This window comes from Sorex araneus, chromosome 9, assembly GCF_027595985.1.
Source record: "Sorex araneus isolate mSorAra2 chromosome 9, mSorAra2.pri, whole genome shotgun sequence".
Classification (NCBI taxonomy): Eukaryota; Metazoa; Chordata; class Mammalia; order Eulipotyphla; family Soricidae; genus Sorex; species Sorex araneus.
This window is the reverse complement of record NC_073310.1, coordinates 41610469-41626522: the sequence shown is the minus strand read 5'-3', so window position 1 is coordinate 41626522 and position 16054 is coordinate 41610469. Positions and strand designations below refer to the sequence as shown.

The window sequence follows — 16054 nt, the reverse complement described above, 5'->3', positions numbered from 1 at the left end:
AAGAATAGAGGAAATCAGTAGAACAGACCTCCCACAAAGAAAAACTATAAGAGAGCATAGAAGAAAACAAGTCACAGAACTGAAAAAGTATGATAAGTGAACTAAAAAAACTCATTGGGTCGATATAGATGCTGAGTGACAAAAGCTAAGGAATTAATGTACTGGGGGATAAGATATAGGAAACACTAATGGAAAAAATTTTTTTTAAAGAGTTAAAATAAATGAAGGCAATGCCACTTAATTTTGAAAGAACTTTAAGAGGAACAGTATTTCAAATTATAGTAATTAACCGATGGAGAGAAAGAAGAAAAATGAGAAAGAATTGGTAATTGAAAAAAATTACAGCTGAGGGGCCAGAGATACAGTATAGCTAGAAGGGTGCTTGCCTAGCTTGCAGCCAAGCCAGGTTAAATCTCCAGCACTGCATATGGTCCCTCAAATGCCTTCAGGAGTAATCCCTGAGCACAGAGCCAGGAATAAGCCTTAATATGGCCAGGTGTGGCCCAAAAAACAAAGAACGAAGAAAGAAATGATGGAAGGAAGGAAGGAAGGAAGGAAGGAAGGAAGGAAGGAAGGAAGGAAGGAAGGAAGGAAGGAAGGAAGGAAGGAAGGAAGGAAGGAAGGAAGGATTGAAGGAAGGAAGGAAGGAAGGCTGAGAACTTTTCCAGAGTATTGAGCCTTATGTTCAGATTCAAGAAATCATAAGAGTTTCAAAAAAAGCTGAACAGAATTTTAAATTACACCATAATTAAAATGACAAAAGCCAAAGGTGGAGATAAAATCCTGAGAGTAACAAGTTTGAAGAACCTAATATAAAAGGAAACTCTCATAAAAGAGTACAAGAGTTAAATTACTTGCCCTGCATGCGGCCAAGTCCAGTTCAATCTCTAGTACCATATATGGTCCCTGAGCAACACTAGAAATGATCCCTGAACACCAAGTCAGGAGTAATCCCTGAGACTGGCAGGTATAGCCCAAGCTCTATCTCCAAATAAAATAAAATAAAGCAACCTTAATAAGACTCATAGCAGAATTATCAAATGAAACTCTTTCCTTCAGGAGAGAATGGTTTGACAACATAGTCAACAGATGATGCAATAAACATTACAATAAGAATGCTCTATTATCCAGCAAAGTTGTAAGAGAAATTCAAATGTCAGATATAAAGAAAACAATAGGCAAATTAAAAACAACAGTTAAGAAGTACATGGCTACTTAAAACAGTTTGCCAAAACAACTCTACTTAAAGGTAGTAAAATCCTAAGAACAAAAAATGGGAGAAAGATGTAAGGATTAATAGACTCTTACATAATGCACATGAGGTTCACTTACTTTGAACTTAAGAGGGGTTAGAGACTCAGAATGTTAGGTGTAAACTAAATGGTGACCATAAGGCAAACACTCTTAGAAGATACAAACAAGAAGAGAAAAACTGGAATCTGACCACTGCATGAAAAGCAAGTATCTAATACAGAAGAAGAAAATAAAGATGCTAAAGAACCACGCACAAACTTCACAAACACTAAGAACATACAAAGATAAGCAATAAATTACTTTATTTCAATGATCTTTTGGAAAATCAATGGCCCGAATGTCAATCACAAGGCAGAAAGTGGCCAGATGATTAAGAAAACTGACCTTAACCTATTGCTACTTAAGAAAGGCATACCTGGAACAATCATGATGAATACAAGTTCAAAAGTAAAAGGTTGAAAACTATCTTACAAGCAAAACCTTGCCTTAAAAGGGCTGTATGTACACACTTTATCCAACAACACAAACTTTATACTGGAAAAGGTTATAAAGGAAAGAAATGGACATTATATACAAAACAATGGCTCTACACATCAAGAAAATATAAAACTCTTTGTCATCACTGTCATCACTGTCATCCCGTTGCTCATCCATTTGTTCGAGCCAGTAATGTCTCTCATTGAGAGACTTATTGTTACTGTTTTTGGCACATCCAGTACGCCACGGGTAGCTTGCCAGGCTCTGACGCACGGGCTCGATACTCTCGGTAGCTTGCCGGGCTCTCCGAGAGGGGCGGAGGAATCAAACTCGGGTTGGCCACATGAAAGGCGAACACCCAACGATGATAAATTATGTAGGAACTACTAACAGAACTGAGGAAGATTTTAACAGCAACACAACTGTAGCAGACTTTTTTTTTAATTTTTAAAATTTTATTGAATCACCGTGAGATAGTTACAAGCTTTCGTGTTTGGGTTACAATCTCATAATGATCAAACACCCATCCCTCCACCAGTGCACATTCCCCACCATCAATATCCTGGGCATAACCCCCCTTCCCCCCCTCCCCCTCTCCACCCATCACCAATAGATAGTTTAACTAGACAAAAAAAATTAATAAGGAAACATTATCCTAAAGAGAATTAACAATGGGCTTAAGAAATGTGTACTCTCTCTAACCATCGAAAGTTGTAAATGTTTTCCTGTAGTGCATATGGAACACTCTGTAAGGCAGAACAAAAGCTGCATCACAAAACTAGCTTCTTATCTTCTAAGAGCATAATTAATGCTTTTGTCTCAGAAAGGAAAATTAAGCCACATATACAGTAAGCTGGGAAAAATTATAATAACTGGAAACTGAAAATCTTAGTGCTGAACAGTAAGTAGGTGAAACAGGGATTTAAAAAAGAAATCAGGGGCTGGAGCTATAGCACAGCAGGTAGGGCGTTTGCCTTGCACACAGCTGTCCCAGGTTCTATCCCCAACATCCCATATGGTCCCCCGAGCACTACCAGGAGTAATCCCTGAGTGTATGAGCCAGAAGAAACCCCTGTGCACGCCGGGTGTGACCCACAAAGAAAAAAAAAAGAAAAAGAAATCAAATCTTGAAACAAATGAGAATGAAGACACAAGTTATCACAAGATATCAGAACATATGAAGCATAGCAAAAGCTATTCTTAGACTAGCAATGCAAGAATTCATCAGAAAAAAAGTCGCCCCACCCCCAAAAAACTCTAACTACAAATCTTAATATATTAGGAAAAAAAAGAATATCAAGGGGAAATAATTCTTATGTTAGCAAAACAGAAGCAGGATAGAAACAACTGAACTTAAGCAAAAATCAGATTTTTAAAAAAGCTAAAAGAAACCAAACGCTAATTTTTCTAAAGAATAATCAGAATTAACAAGTTCTTAGATCTAGAAGAAAACTAATAAGTGAGAGCTGTGGTGAATGAGAAGAAATTACAAGAGATACAACAGAAATTCAAAAGAATAACATGAACAACTTTATATCACAAAAGGAGAAATAGATAAATTATTAGAAAGTGAATCAAGAGAATGGAATACAAAACGGTAATTAAAAGTTTCCCTCAAACCAAAAATCCAGATTCAGAGAATTTACTAGTAAATGTTTTCAAATCTTCAAAGATTTTCCTATCCTTCACAGAATTCTGGAGGAGGGAGGGCGGGAAGAACACAACAGGAGACAGTAACTCTCCCAAGCAGTTTCTATAAGGCCTGTAGCCTGATATCAAAAGCAAACAGAAGTCACATTAAAAAAAAAAGTCACACACCAACATCTCTGATGAGTATAGATTTAAAGATTCTCAGCAAAATCTTATGGAACCAATTTTTCAAAAGAAAAACGTTTTAAAAAAATCAGACACCAGGATCAAGTGGGATTTATCCCAGGGAGGCAAGAGTACAACACACACAAGTCAATGTGATACACAACATTCATACAAAGAAAGATTAATAGGAACCTATCACTAGAGAGAAAGTATTCAATAGGAACAACAATTTTATATGAGAAAAATTCATAATGAAAGTAGAATAAAAGGAACTTTATTCAATATAGTAAAAGCCAGATATTACAACTACACTAATGTCATACTTCATTGTAAAAAAATGGAATCTTTCTTCTAAGATCAGTTCCAAGACAAAGGTGCCCATTTTCACCACTATTATTCAAGATAGCAATAGAACTCCTAGGCAGAGAAATTAGAGCAGAAAGAGATATTAAGGAGATTCACTTTGGAAAAAAGAAGACAAAATATCACTATTACCAGATGACATAGTACTATAAACAGAAAACCCTAAAAACTGCCAAAACACTCCTAGAAACTATAACCTATGCAGAACAGTGGGAGGTTAAAAAAAATCAGCAAACAGAAACCTACTGCATTTCTCCATGGAAACAATGAGGCACAAGAAAAGAAATTTAACGCCCAAAAATTCCTTTCACAATTGAGAAAAAAAAAGTACTTGGTAATCTAACAAAGAAGGTAGAGAATTTATACAAAGAAAACTATAAATCACCATTAAAACAAACAGAAAAAGACACAAGGGAAACATATTCTGTGTTCATGGAACAGCAGAATTAACATAATTAAAATTGTCTTGCACTATAATAAATGCAAACTCTTGGACCAATGGAATATAATTTACCCAAACTTAAACTTTCAGATTATATGGAAAGCTAATCTTTGACCAAAAAAGCCAGGTACATGAAATGGAACAATGCATATCTCTTCAACATGTAAACCAGAAAATGGTTAGCCACAGAGAAAAATTAAAATCTGAAGCCTTATCTCATACCATACATAAAATTTAATTTTACATGGATTAAAGACTTGATGTTAGATTTACATCCACAAAAACAAATACAGATGTCTACATGCTATTATCTACAGATTAAAGACTTGATGTTAGATTTACATCCACAGAAACAAAGGCAGAAATCTAAATGTTATTATCTTCAGAGGCATCTTTAATGATGTGATGCAAGCAGCTAAGAAAATAGAAGCAAAAATTTTTAAATGGGACTATATCAAACAGAAAGCTTCTGCACTATGAAAGAAATGGTGTCAAGTAGAGAAAAGACAAGCAATTGAATGGGAAAAAATATTTGCTTCCCACACATCTGACTAAAGGCATACAAAGTATCACAAAACAATAAAAAATATCAACTAAAAAATGGGCACTCAAGCTTAACAGACAGTTCTTCCGAAAAGATATACAGATAAAGAATAGGCATAAGAAAAACTGTTCTTCACTACTTATCATTAGGGAAAAGCCAATCAAAGTAATAATGAGATATCACCTCACACCAGTGAGAATGGTCATTTATCAACAAGATGAAAACCAACAAGTGTTGGCAGAGAGGTGGTGAAAAAGGCAACCTCCTTCCCTTTTGGTGAGAATGTCATCTAAATGATCAGCCTCCACGGAAAGAGTATGGACATATCCCAAACAATTAAGAATACAGCTTCCACATGATTCAGCAATTCTATTTCTTGATATTTACCCCAAGAATACAAAAACAATTTAAAGTGGCATTTGTACTATTGTGTTTATTGAGAGATATTCACAATACCCAAGCCTGGAAACAATTCACAAACTCAACAATAGGAGAATGAATAAAGAAGTTAGGGTATGTACACAAAAGTGAATAGTAATAAGTAAACATGAAGGGGTGCTAATACTTAGGAGCATTATATTTCTGAAATATTAATACTATTTTAAATTTAGTATTAGTAATTTAGTACTTTTGTGGTCAGAAAGTTAGTATAGTAAGTAAAGCACTTGCCATGCACAGGACAGACCTGAGTTCAATCCCCCAAACCCCATGGTCGACCAAGCCCGCTTGGAGTGACCCCTGAGCTCAGAACTAGGAGTAATTCCTGACTACCCCTGGGCATCTCCAGCCCCTCAATAAAAGCCCCAAAACAAATAAACAAGTAATTTGGTATTGCAAATTACAGTGCCTAAATAAACAATAATTGGTAAGTAAAATAAAAATACATTTTTAATAAAAGAGACTAAACAAAACTCACCCTGAAATGCAACTGAGGCTATTGGTCCCTACTATTCCAGAACCCCTTGCGAGAACATCTGTCACTCTGGGAAACACTGATTTGAATTGCAGTTATGAATGAACACATAGGAACAAATATAAGGCTAAAGTAGTTAAAGTACTTGCACAGTTTACTATATGTATGTCATCTTTGAAATCAAAACAAACAGTGGCTAGGGACACAGTATAGAAGTTAGGGCACATACCTTGAATACATCCATCCTATTAGCTTCCCAGCACCACATGCACAAGCACAAGTGGGATGTGACTCTGGACCATGTGGTTGGCCTTGGTAGTATCCAGGACCGCAGGGCCTGAACAGCACTGCATGGGGCTAGCACTAAACTGCTGGTCCGATTATGAGTATGGCCAAGAGTGGCCCCCAGGACACACACACATACACACAAACACACACACACACAAATCAAACAACTAAGGTCATAAAGTGAAATTTTTGAAGTGGATGCCCAACACCCCATTATGATTCTCCAAGCCCCTTAAGAGTGATTCTTGAGTGAAGAGCCAGGAGGAAGCTTGAACATAGGTTGGTGTGACCAAAAAAACAACAAAACAAAAATATATAAAATTTCTTTTATAAAATCTAAGTGAAAGTATTTCACAGCAGAAATCTTAGCAACTTACTGAAAAACAGAAAACAGCCTGTTTTATTAATATTTCAAGATGCTTTTTTTCCCACAGGACCTAACAACAAAATTCTGTGACTGGAAAACTGATTCCTTTCTCTTAATAGTTACGAATTTCTTGACTGTCTAAACAAAATATGTCCATTCATAAAATAGGTATACTGTACATACAGTTAAGAGAAAATAATACAGGAAAAGGAGATACTGAATGCTGGGAATATTGTGCAATTTAATTTTATACAGTGTGCAAGAAAGGTCTCAATAAAAGTGACATTCAAATAGAAATCTAAGGAGGTAAGGAACAGATTGTGAATATCAAGTGAAGAATATTTAAGCAAGATAATACTTTTATTCAAAGGCCAAATGTGCCTGGTTTGTGAATAAAGAAACTAAAGGGCCTACCTATTTAGAAAAGAAAGAACAAAGAGGAAATAGTAGAGAACAAAGTCAGAAATTAATTAAGTTGGATAACATAGGGTCTTAGGGTACTGATGTGAGTTTGGTTGATATTGCAAGCAAGATGAGGCATCACTGGGCATAAGGAGAGTCAAATGACCTAGATTGTCTTTTAACAGGATAACTTCGTTGTTAACAGTCTGTGGGTAGGTAAGGATTGGAGGAAAGGTAAGAAAAATAGTTAAAAAGCTACTGCAACACATAGTTTAAGAGTCGATGGTGATTTAAAATAGGGTGGTAGCATCGGAGTGAATGATAACTAAATTCTGGACCTAAGGTGAACCCAATTTTCTAATGGATCATATGTGAGATACAGTGTTTAAGGGTTACTACTATAGGCAAACTGTTTTACTGAGTATCACAGATACTGCATTCTTTTATAAATTCAAGGTTCGTAGTAATTCTGCTTTGAACAAGACAGTAGGTACCACTTTCCCAATAGCATATGCTTACTTTGTGTCACATTTAATAAAAGGTACTGACACTGTTTCTTTAATCAGTGTTATTGGAAACAACAGAATACAGTATAATGTAAACATAATTTCATATGCAATAAGAAAACATTTGTGTGACTCTATTGCAGTATTCACTTCACATGATTGTCTGAAACCAAACTTGTATTCTTTCTAAAGTATGCGTGTATAAGGATTTGTTATAAGGAACTAAAAACACTGACCTTAGTATATTTTCACAGTCATACGTTAAAGAGTTAAAGAAAAATCAGCAAGAGAAATTGAGAAAAATGGCTTAGGAGGAAAAGAAAACCAAAATATTAAACCAAACCTCCCCCCCACCCCAAATAACAGCAACAAAAAAAAAAACAGCTATCAGGATGGGTAGAGAGGAAGGAAAATGATGAGTAGGGTCAATTCCTGCAGATCCATTAAAAGATAAGGCTTGGGGGAATGATCACTGTTTTTTTGTTAAATGGGAAAGAAAAATGGGCTAAGGGAAGCACTGGCTAAACAGAACTGCTCAATGAACACTGCACACTAAAGAACTTTTCTTATTTACTTAATTTCATATTGTAGTTGAAGTAGCATGGTTCTAATAGCATTTATGTTCATGCTTGTGGTGAACAAAATTACTGACCTGTCACCACCACCAAAGTGCCCACAACCCTCAATCACTGTCCTGGTATCAACAAAAGACATGTCAACCTAAGAACTATACTAATAGCCAAGAGACCTAAATTAATAGCTCTTAGTACCAAACAAAATCATAACCCCCTGATATTTCTCTGCTTTTTTTTACAGACATGTTACAATATGACATATCTCCTTATATGCTCAATTGTGCATGCTATTTCTCTCTCATATACATGATTTTCCAAGAACAATTCTTAAACAATTCTTAAAGATCTGTAGACTCATACATCAACACAACACTATTTGGAATAAAAAAAAAAACATTATTTCACTTCAAAATTTACTGTATATATATGTGTGTATACATATATACATTTTATTTATATACATGTGTATATATACTACATATTTACAAATATAGTAAACATATACTAAATATATATAGCCTGATACTATATATAGTAAATATACATCTCTCTATATACACATATATAGATATATATATATCACTGTCACTGTGTCACTGTCATCTGTCATCCTGTTGCTCATCAATTTGCTTGAGCAGACACCAGTAACGTCTCCACTGTGAGACTTGTTGTTACTGTTTTTGGCATATCGAATATGCCACGGGTAGCTTGCCAGGCTCTGTGGTGCGGGCAAGATACTCTTGGTAGCTTGCAGGGCTCTCCGAGAGGGGCAATCGAACCCGGGCCAGCTGTGATGTATATATACACACACACACACACACACATATATATATATATATACATATATATGTGTGTATATATACATATATACACACACACACACACACACATACACATATAGCCTGTGCTGGCAAGACTCGCTTATAAGCAGTTTTCTTACCAATAAAGCCCTCCTTTCACATTCAGTTGTTTCTGTGTTGCTATAATTTTGGGTGACACACTTCAACCACACACTTAGCAATTTGTATTTATAAAGGATTAGGGGTTTGACAAAGAAGCCTGACAAAGAGAAAGAACTGACAGATTTGAGGGTATACATAATTGTATCATTATGGCTGATCCTAAAATGAGATTAGGGCAAAAGAAGACCGGTTAAAAGGAGATATAATTCTAATTAGTTGTAGAAATGAAGGAAATGGGAGTTAAATCACTAAAGGAAACTGAAAAATAAAAGCAAGAGATTATAAAGTAACACTGTCATCCCACTGTTAATCAATTTGCTGGAGAGGGCACCATTAACATCTCCATTGTGAGACTTGTTACCAGTTTTTGGCATATCGAATAAGTATTTGCTTAAATTTGAGATTAAATAAAAAATTTTAGATACCATAATCTCAAGATAAAACTCATGAAAAATGAGAAGTGGATGAGGCATTGTCGAGGTAACACCACTGAAAGTAAAGAATTAAGAGATCAATATGCCAGAATATTAAAAATTCACCAATAAACATTTTAGAATCACCAAGTATTACAACAGGAGAGATTATGTAGAGACTAAAACTTTTAGGAACTGAGGAATCATGATTAGAAAAGTCATATGAAGTGTTATAGGATAGTAAGAATTCAATTTTCTTAGTAGCTCCATTTCTCTCTATCCAAGGTTATATTTTTTATACATTTATATACAGAGATTTGTATGTATGAAAAACAAACTTTTTGTTGCTAAGTGTTAATTTGAAGATTTTTACATGAATGGTACATTGTATTCTGCATAAATTTATCTAATGTTTTCTCCATGAAATAAAGAAAATCAAGATAAAATCACAATTTAAATGGTTCTTAACACTGTGTGTGCAATTCAAAAAAAGATATTACTATCTTTAAAATATATTTACCTTGAAGCTTTCTACTTAGTTCAAGTTTTTCCTGTTCAAGTCGTTTAATTCTTCTTTCATAAGCTTCAGTAGCTAAATTGTTGTCTAAAGTTCTCTGAAGATTAACATCAAGATCTAGTGATGCGGGACCAGCTGTAACTCTTAAACAGCTCCGATCAGAAAGAACACTGAAAAAAAATTGCATATTTATTTAAAATTAAAAGATTAACAGAAATATTTTGAGGTTGCCCATTTAGGACATGGATTTGAATATCTAGTTACACTTATTCAATTAAAATGATTGTAAAATATTTCTTTTTTCCCCCACAAAAATCACTATAATGATTTATGGAAACATTTTAGTAGAGCTCTAGGGATTAAACCCAAGGTCTAATGCATGTGAAACATATGCTCTACTAATATACTACATTCTCAGCTCGAGAAGCATTTTTTAAAATAAAAAATGAAGGAAAAGAGACATAATATTGGGTGAGGTTAAGCTCTTGACTTGTATGTGATCTCTGATATCTCATTATGTCCTCTGAGCACCAGGAGTGTAATAAGAACCACAATCCAGGGATCCCACAACACAGAGCACCTGAGATTCTGAACAGGAGTGACCCCTGACTATAAAGACAAGAGTAAGGCCTGAGCACTGCTGAGTAAAGACCAAAAACCAAAAAGAAAACAAAATTAAAACAAAAAAAATCTCAATTTTTTAAAGTGATCACAAATTACAAAATGAAGATTGTTGAAAGGATACTGATAGTTTCAAATAATTCAGTCAGGCCCTTCCATCTCAACCAGGTGATTGGCACTCTCCCTCTCGGACCCGGCTCCCTGTGGAAGAGCGCTTGGATCCCCCCGTGGCCACGGCCTGGGGCCCCGGAGACCCCAGACCCCGTCTGTCCATCTCGCACCTCTGAGTCTCCCTGCGGCGGGCCTGACCCCTCCCATCTCTATCAGGTTGTAAGGGGCGTGTCCACACATAAGGGGGGCGTGGCTTCAAAAGGGGGCGTGGCCTCCTTCTGGAGCAGCCGAAGATATTTTTCCCACTCAATGCATTGTGCTCTGGCCTTAATCGATAGAATCTATCCCTCTGAAGAATACCCTGGTCATCTTAGTCACTATATGTTAATAGTCACTAGGTCAACTGACCTAGCCTATCCTCATTTCACAAAGACTGTTAATGAACTCATCGAGCCGCACATAGAGTCCTTTGTAAAGAGATCATAGCCCCATGCTTTCTCTTGAGAACCCTCTCAAGCTAAGGAGAGCGCCTAATAGTAAAACCTATATCAACATAAAGAAACAGCGAAAATCCCCACCACCAGAAGAGATGGAAGGGAGGATCTCTGCAACCGCAGCAATGACTTCCCAGAAATATAGTCTCCTCTCTGATAAAGAATTCAGAGAGGAAATCGTGAAGATGGTTGAAGAACTCAAAGCAACTATGGAGCGAACATCCAATAAATTAAGGGAGGATATGGATGCAGCATTGGAACGATCAACCAAGATAATCCAGAAAGAAATGAGAGCAGAAATTTCAAAGCTACGAACAGAAATGAGAGCAGAAATTTCGAAGCTACGAACAGAAGTGACACAATTAAAAGAATCGGTAGATGAAATAAAAAACTTAGTAGAAGCCCTTAACAGTAGAATGACTGCTGCCGAAGAAAAAATCAGCAATCTTGAAGACGAACTGCAGAAAGCATATAAGCAACAACAAATAATGGCAAAAGACCTCAAAATGGCTCTAGAGTGAATTAAGAGTCCTAGGGGATGACCTCAAGAGAAACAACATAAGAATCATTGGAGTACCAGAACCACAGGGGACCAATCTTAATTAAAAAAACACAATTAAAGACATCATTGCTAAGAAATTCCCAGAGCTAGAAAATATGGACATCCAGATCCAAGGAGTCCGAAGGGTACCAGCTAAAAGGGACCCAAATAAAAAATCCCCAAGGCATATCATAGTCAGAATGATGGATGCCATGGATAGAGACACAAAACTGCAAGCAGCAAGATCAAAGAAGGATATCATATACAAAGGAGCACCTCTTAGATTCACAGCAGACCTATCAGAAGAAACCTTCCAAGCCCGAAGAAAATGGTGGGATATAGTGAAAAAACTCAATGAAATGAATGCCTCACCAAGAATATTTTACCCGGCTAAACTCTCAATTAAACTTGAAGGAACCATGCACTATTTCACGGAGAAACAACAGCTCAGGAACTTCATAGACTCAAGACCAAATTTAAAAGAAGGACTCAAAGGGCTACTATAAGACAAGGAAAAAGACCTATAAGAACAACAAACCCTACAGAAAAATGGCACAAAATCCCATGACAATAATCTCTCTTAATGTTAACGGTCTAAATGCACCAATCAAGAGGCACAGAGTGGCAAAATGGATTCGGAAACTAAACCCAACTTTCTGCTGCCTACAAGAAACACATCTGAATAGTCAGAACAAACACAGACTCAAAAATCAAAGGATGGAAAACAATCCTGCAAGCAAACAGCTCCCTCAAAAAAGCGGGGGTGGCCATACTAGTATCCAACAACATAGATTTCAGGCTGAAAAAGATTAGAAGGGATAGCGAAGGTCATTTCCTATTCATCAAAAGATATGCACAACAGGAAGAAATCACACTATTAAACGTATACGCACCTAATGAATGACCAGCTAAATACTTAAAAGAACTCTAACAGAATTCAAGGAGGACATAACTAGCAACACGATAGTAGTAGGAGACTTCAACACTGCTTTATCACCTCTGGATAGATCAACAAGAACAACACTCAGCAAGGAAACAATGGCTCTGAAGGAAGAAATGGAAGATTCAGGGCTAATAGACCTACACAGGGCTATACACCCCAAAAAGAAAGAATACACATTCTTTTCCAGTGCACATGGATCATTTTCCAAAATAGACCACGTTCTGGGTCACAAATTATACCTTAATAGAATCGGAAAGATAGAAATTGTATCAACTATCTTCTCAGACCATGATGCACTGAAGATGGAAATTAATCACGCACAGACGCGGAGAACCAAATCAAACACTTGGAAATTAAACAACTCACTAATGAAGAATGAGTGGGTCACGAAGGAAATCAAGGAAGAAATCAAAAAATAGCTTGAAACAAATGAGAATGAAGACACAAGCTACCAGAACCTATGGGGCGAAGCTAAAACTGTATTAAGGGGAAAATTTATAGCTCTGCAAGCTTTCCTCAGAAAGGAAGAAAGGGCCTATATAGATAGCTTGACTTCGCAGCTCAAGATCTTAGAAGAGGACCAGCAAAAGGAACCCAAACCAGATTGAAGGAAAGAAATAATAAAACTTAGAGCAGAAATTAATGATATGGAAACCCGAAAAAAACAATCCGAAAGATCAATGAGACAAAGAGCTGGTTCTTTGAGAAAATAAATAAGATTGATAAACCGCTAGCAAGACTCACAAAGAAAGAAAGAGAGAAAACCCTAATAAACCGAATCAGAAATGAAAAGGGGGACATCACAACAGAAATCAAGGAGATTCAAAATATCATCAGAGACTACTTTGAAAGTCTATATGCCACGTCTGATCAGTGTAACAATGACCTTGCATGTGTAAGACTCTAGTTTAATTCTCAGCACTGCCATAGAAAAGTAAATCAAAAATACACAAAGCAATAAAGCATTTTAAAAGTTTCTTACAACTTAAGCTGTTTAATATTAGAGAAAAAAATCTGTAAAATGGGACTGAGATGTTCTTCAGTGAAGAATGCAATATATATCACACACAGACTGCATATCATGCTTCTTTTATTAAACAAAGTGAATACTGCCACTCCTAAGTTCAACTGGTTATCTCTATATTGTTCAAGGTATTATAACTGTGATTTTAAAAACAATCATTTCCCAGTATTATTGGGTAATTTCCTTTGAGTACCACTTGCCCTGCCTGTACCTCGTCTCATCAAGTCCAACTGCAATAGAAATAAATTCTTCTAGCCTCCAAAGCAAATACATGCACACGGTCATAAGAGAAGCAACAAAGTTTTGAGGCAGATGCAGTTAGAACTATTTAGAGCCTATAATTATTTTATATATTTATTTTATTTTATTATTTTTGTGGGATTTGCATTTTATGGGATCATAAATTCTGCATTCATGTCAACATATTTTGGCATAAGCATAATTAGGTAAACATATCTTTTGAATCTTTATTATATTTTGAGATGTATCACTGTTACTTTATTGCAAATATTAATAAAATTTGTTGCTATATCTGAATAACTCCACTATAAAAAAAAAAAAAAAAAAAAAAAGAAAGTCTATATGCCACGAAACAAGAGAACCTAAAAGAAATGGACAAATTCCTTGATTCCTACAATCTCCCAAGACTGAACCAAGAAGACTTGAAATACCTGAATAGGCCCATAAATATCAAGGAAATCGAAACTGTAATCAAAAGTCTTCCCAAAAACAAAAGCCCAGGTCCAGTCGGATTCACTGGCGAATTCTTCCAAACATTTAAAGAAGACTTGTTGCCAGTTCTCCTCAAGCTTTTCCAGGAAATTGAAAAGACAGGAACCCTTCCGAACAGTTTCTATGAGGCACATATCTCCCTAATACCAAAAGCAAACAATGACACCACTAACAAAGAAAACTATAGACCAATATCCTTGATGAACACCGATGCGAAGATCCTCAACAAAATACTAGCAAATAGAATCCAACAACTCATCAAAAAGATCATACACCTTGACCAAGTGGGATTCATCCCGGGGATGCAAGGATGGTTTAACATTCGGAAATCAATCAACGTAATCCATCATATCAACAAAAGTAAAGATAAAAACCATATGATCATATCAATAGATGCAGAGAAAGCATTTGACAAGATCCAACACCCATTCATGATAAAAACTCTCACCAAAATGGGTTTTGGAGGAACTTTCCTCAAGATAGTCAAAGCCAACTACCACAAACCTATGGCAAGCATTATCATCAATGGGGAAAAACTAAAAGCCTTTCCTCTAAGATCAGGGACTAGGTAAGGATGCCCGCTCTCACCACTTCTCTTTAATATAGTACTGGAAGTATTAGCAATAGCCATCAGGCAAGAAAAAGATATTATGGGGATTCAGATTGGAAAGGAAGAAATCAAGCTCTCACTATTCGCAGACGATATGATACTATACCTAGAGAAGCCTAAAAGCTCTAGTAAGAAACTCTTAGAAACAATTGACCTATACAGTAAAGTCGCAGGCTATAAAATCAATACCCCAAAATCCATGGCCTTCCTATATGCAAACAATGAGACAGAGGAAAGGGACATGAAAAAAGCAATCCCATTCACAATCGTGCCCCAGAAAATCAAATACCTTGGAATCAGCTTAACTAAAGAAGTAAAGGACCTCTACAAAGAAAACTATAAAACGCTACTCCGTGAAATAAAAGAGGACATGAGGGAATGGAAACATATACCCTGCTCATGGATAGGGAGAATAAACACTGTCAAAATGGCAATACTCCCCAAAGCATTATACAGATTTAACGAGATCCCTATAAGGATACCCATGTCATTCTTCAAAGAAACGGATCAAGCAATCCTGAAACTTATATGGAGCAATAAACGCCCACGGATAGCTAAAACAATTCTTGGGAAAAAGATGATGGGAGGCATCACCCTCCCTAACCTTAAACTCTTCTACAAAGCGGTAACAATTAAAACAGCATGGTACTGGAACAAAGGCAGAGCCGAAGACCAATGGAACAGGGTGGAATATCCCTACACACAACCTCAAATGTATGATCATCTAATCTTAGATAAGGGAGCAAGAGATGTGAAGTGGAGCAAGGAAAGCCTGTTTAACTAATGGTGCTGGCACAACTGGACAACCACATGTAAAAGAATGGGCTTAGACCTCGACCTGACACCATGCACAAAAGTCAGATCAAAATGGATTCAAGACCTCAACATCAGACCACAAACCATAAGGTACATTGAAGACAAGGTCGGCAAAACCCTCCACGATATTGAAGATAAAGGTATCTCCAAAGATGACACAGAACTAAGCAATCTAGTAAAAACAGAGATCAACAAATGGGACTACATTAAACTAAAAAGCTTCTGCACCGCAAAGATACAGTGACCAGAATCCAAAGACTATCCACAGAATGGGAAAGGATATTTACACAATACCCATCCGATAAGGGGTTGATATCAATGGTA

At 36.3% G+C, this 16054-nt stretch overlaps 1 protein-coding gene across 17 annotated transcripts in view; it reads right to left on the bottom strand.

Moving 5' to 3' along the window:
• CDC42BPA (CDC42 binding protein kinase alpha) overlaps positions 1-16054 on the bottom strand; it is a 334917-nt gene that overhangs the window by 162109 nt on the left and 156754 nt on the right. For all 17 annotated transcript variants that reach the window (XM_055146939.1, XM_055146925.1, XM_055146926.1 and 14 more), the window contains exon 10: positions 9842-10008. In XM_055146939.1, the coding sequence (XP_055002914.1) occupies positions 9842-10008 (167 nt within the window). The remainder of the gene's footprint in view (positions 1-9841; positions 10009-16054) is intronic.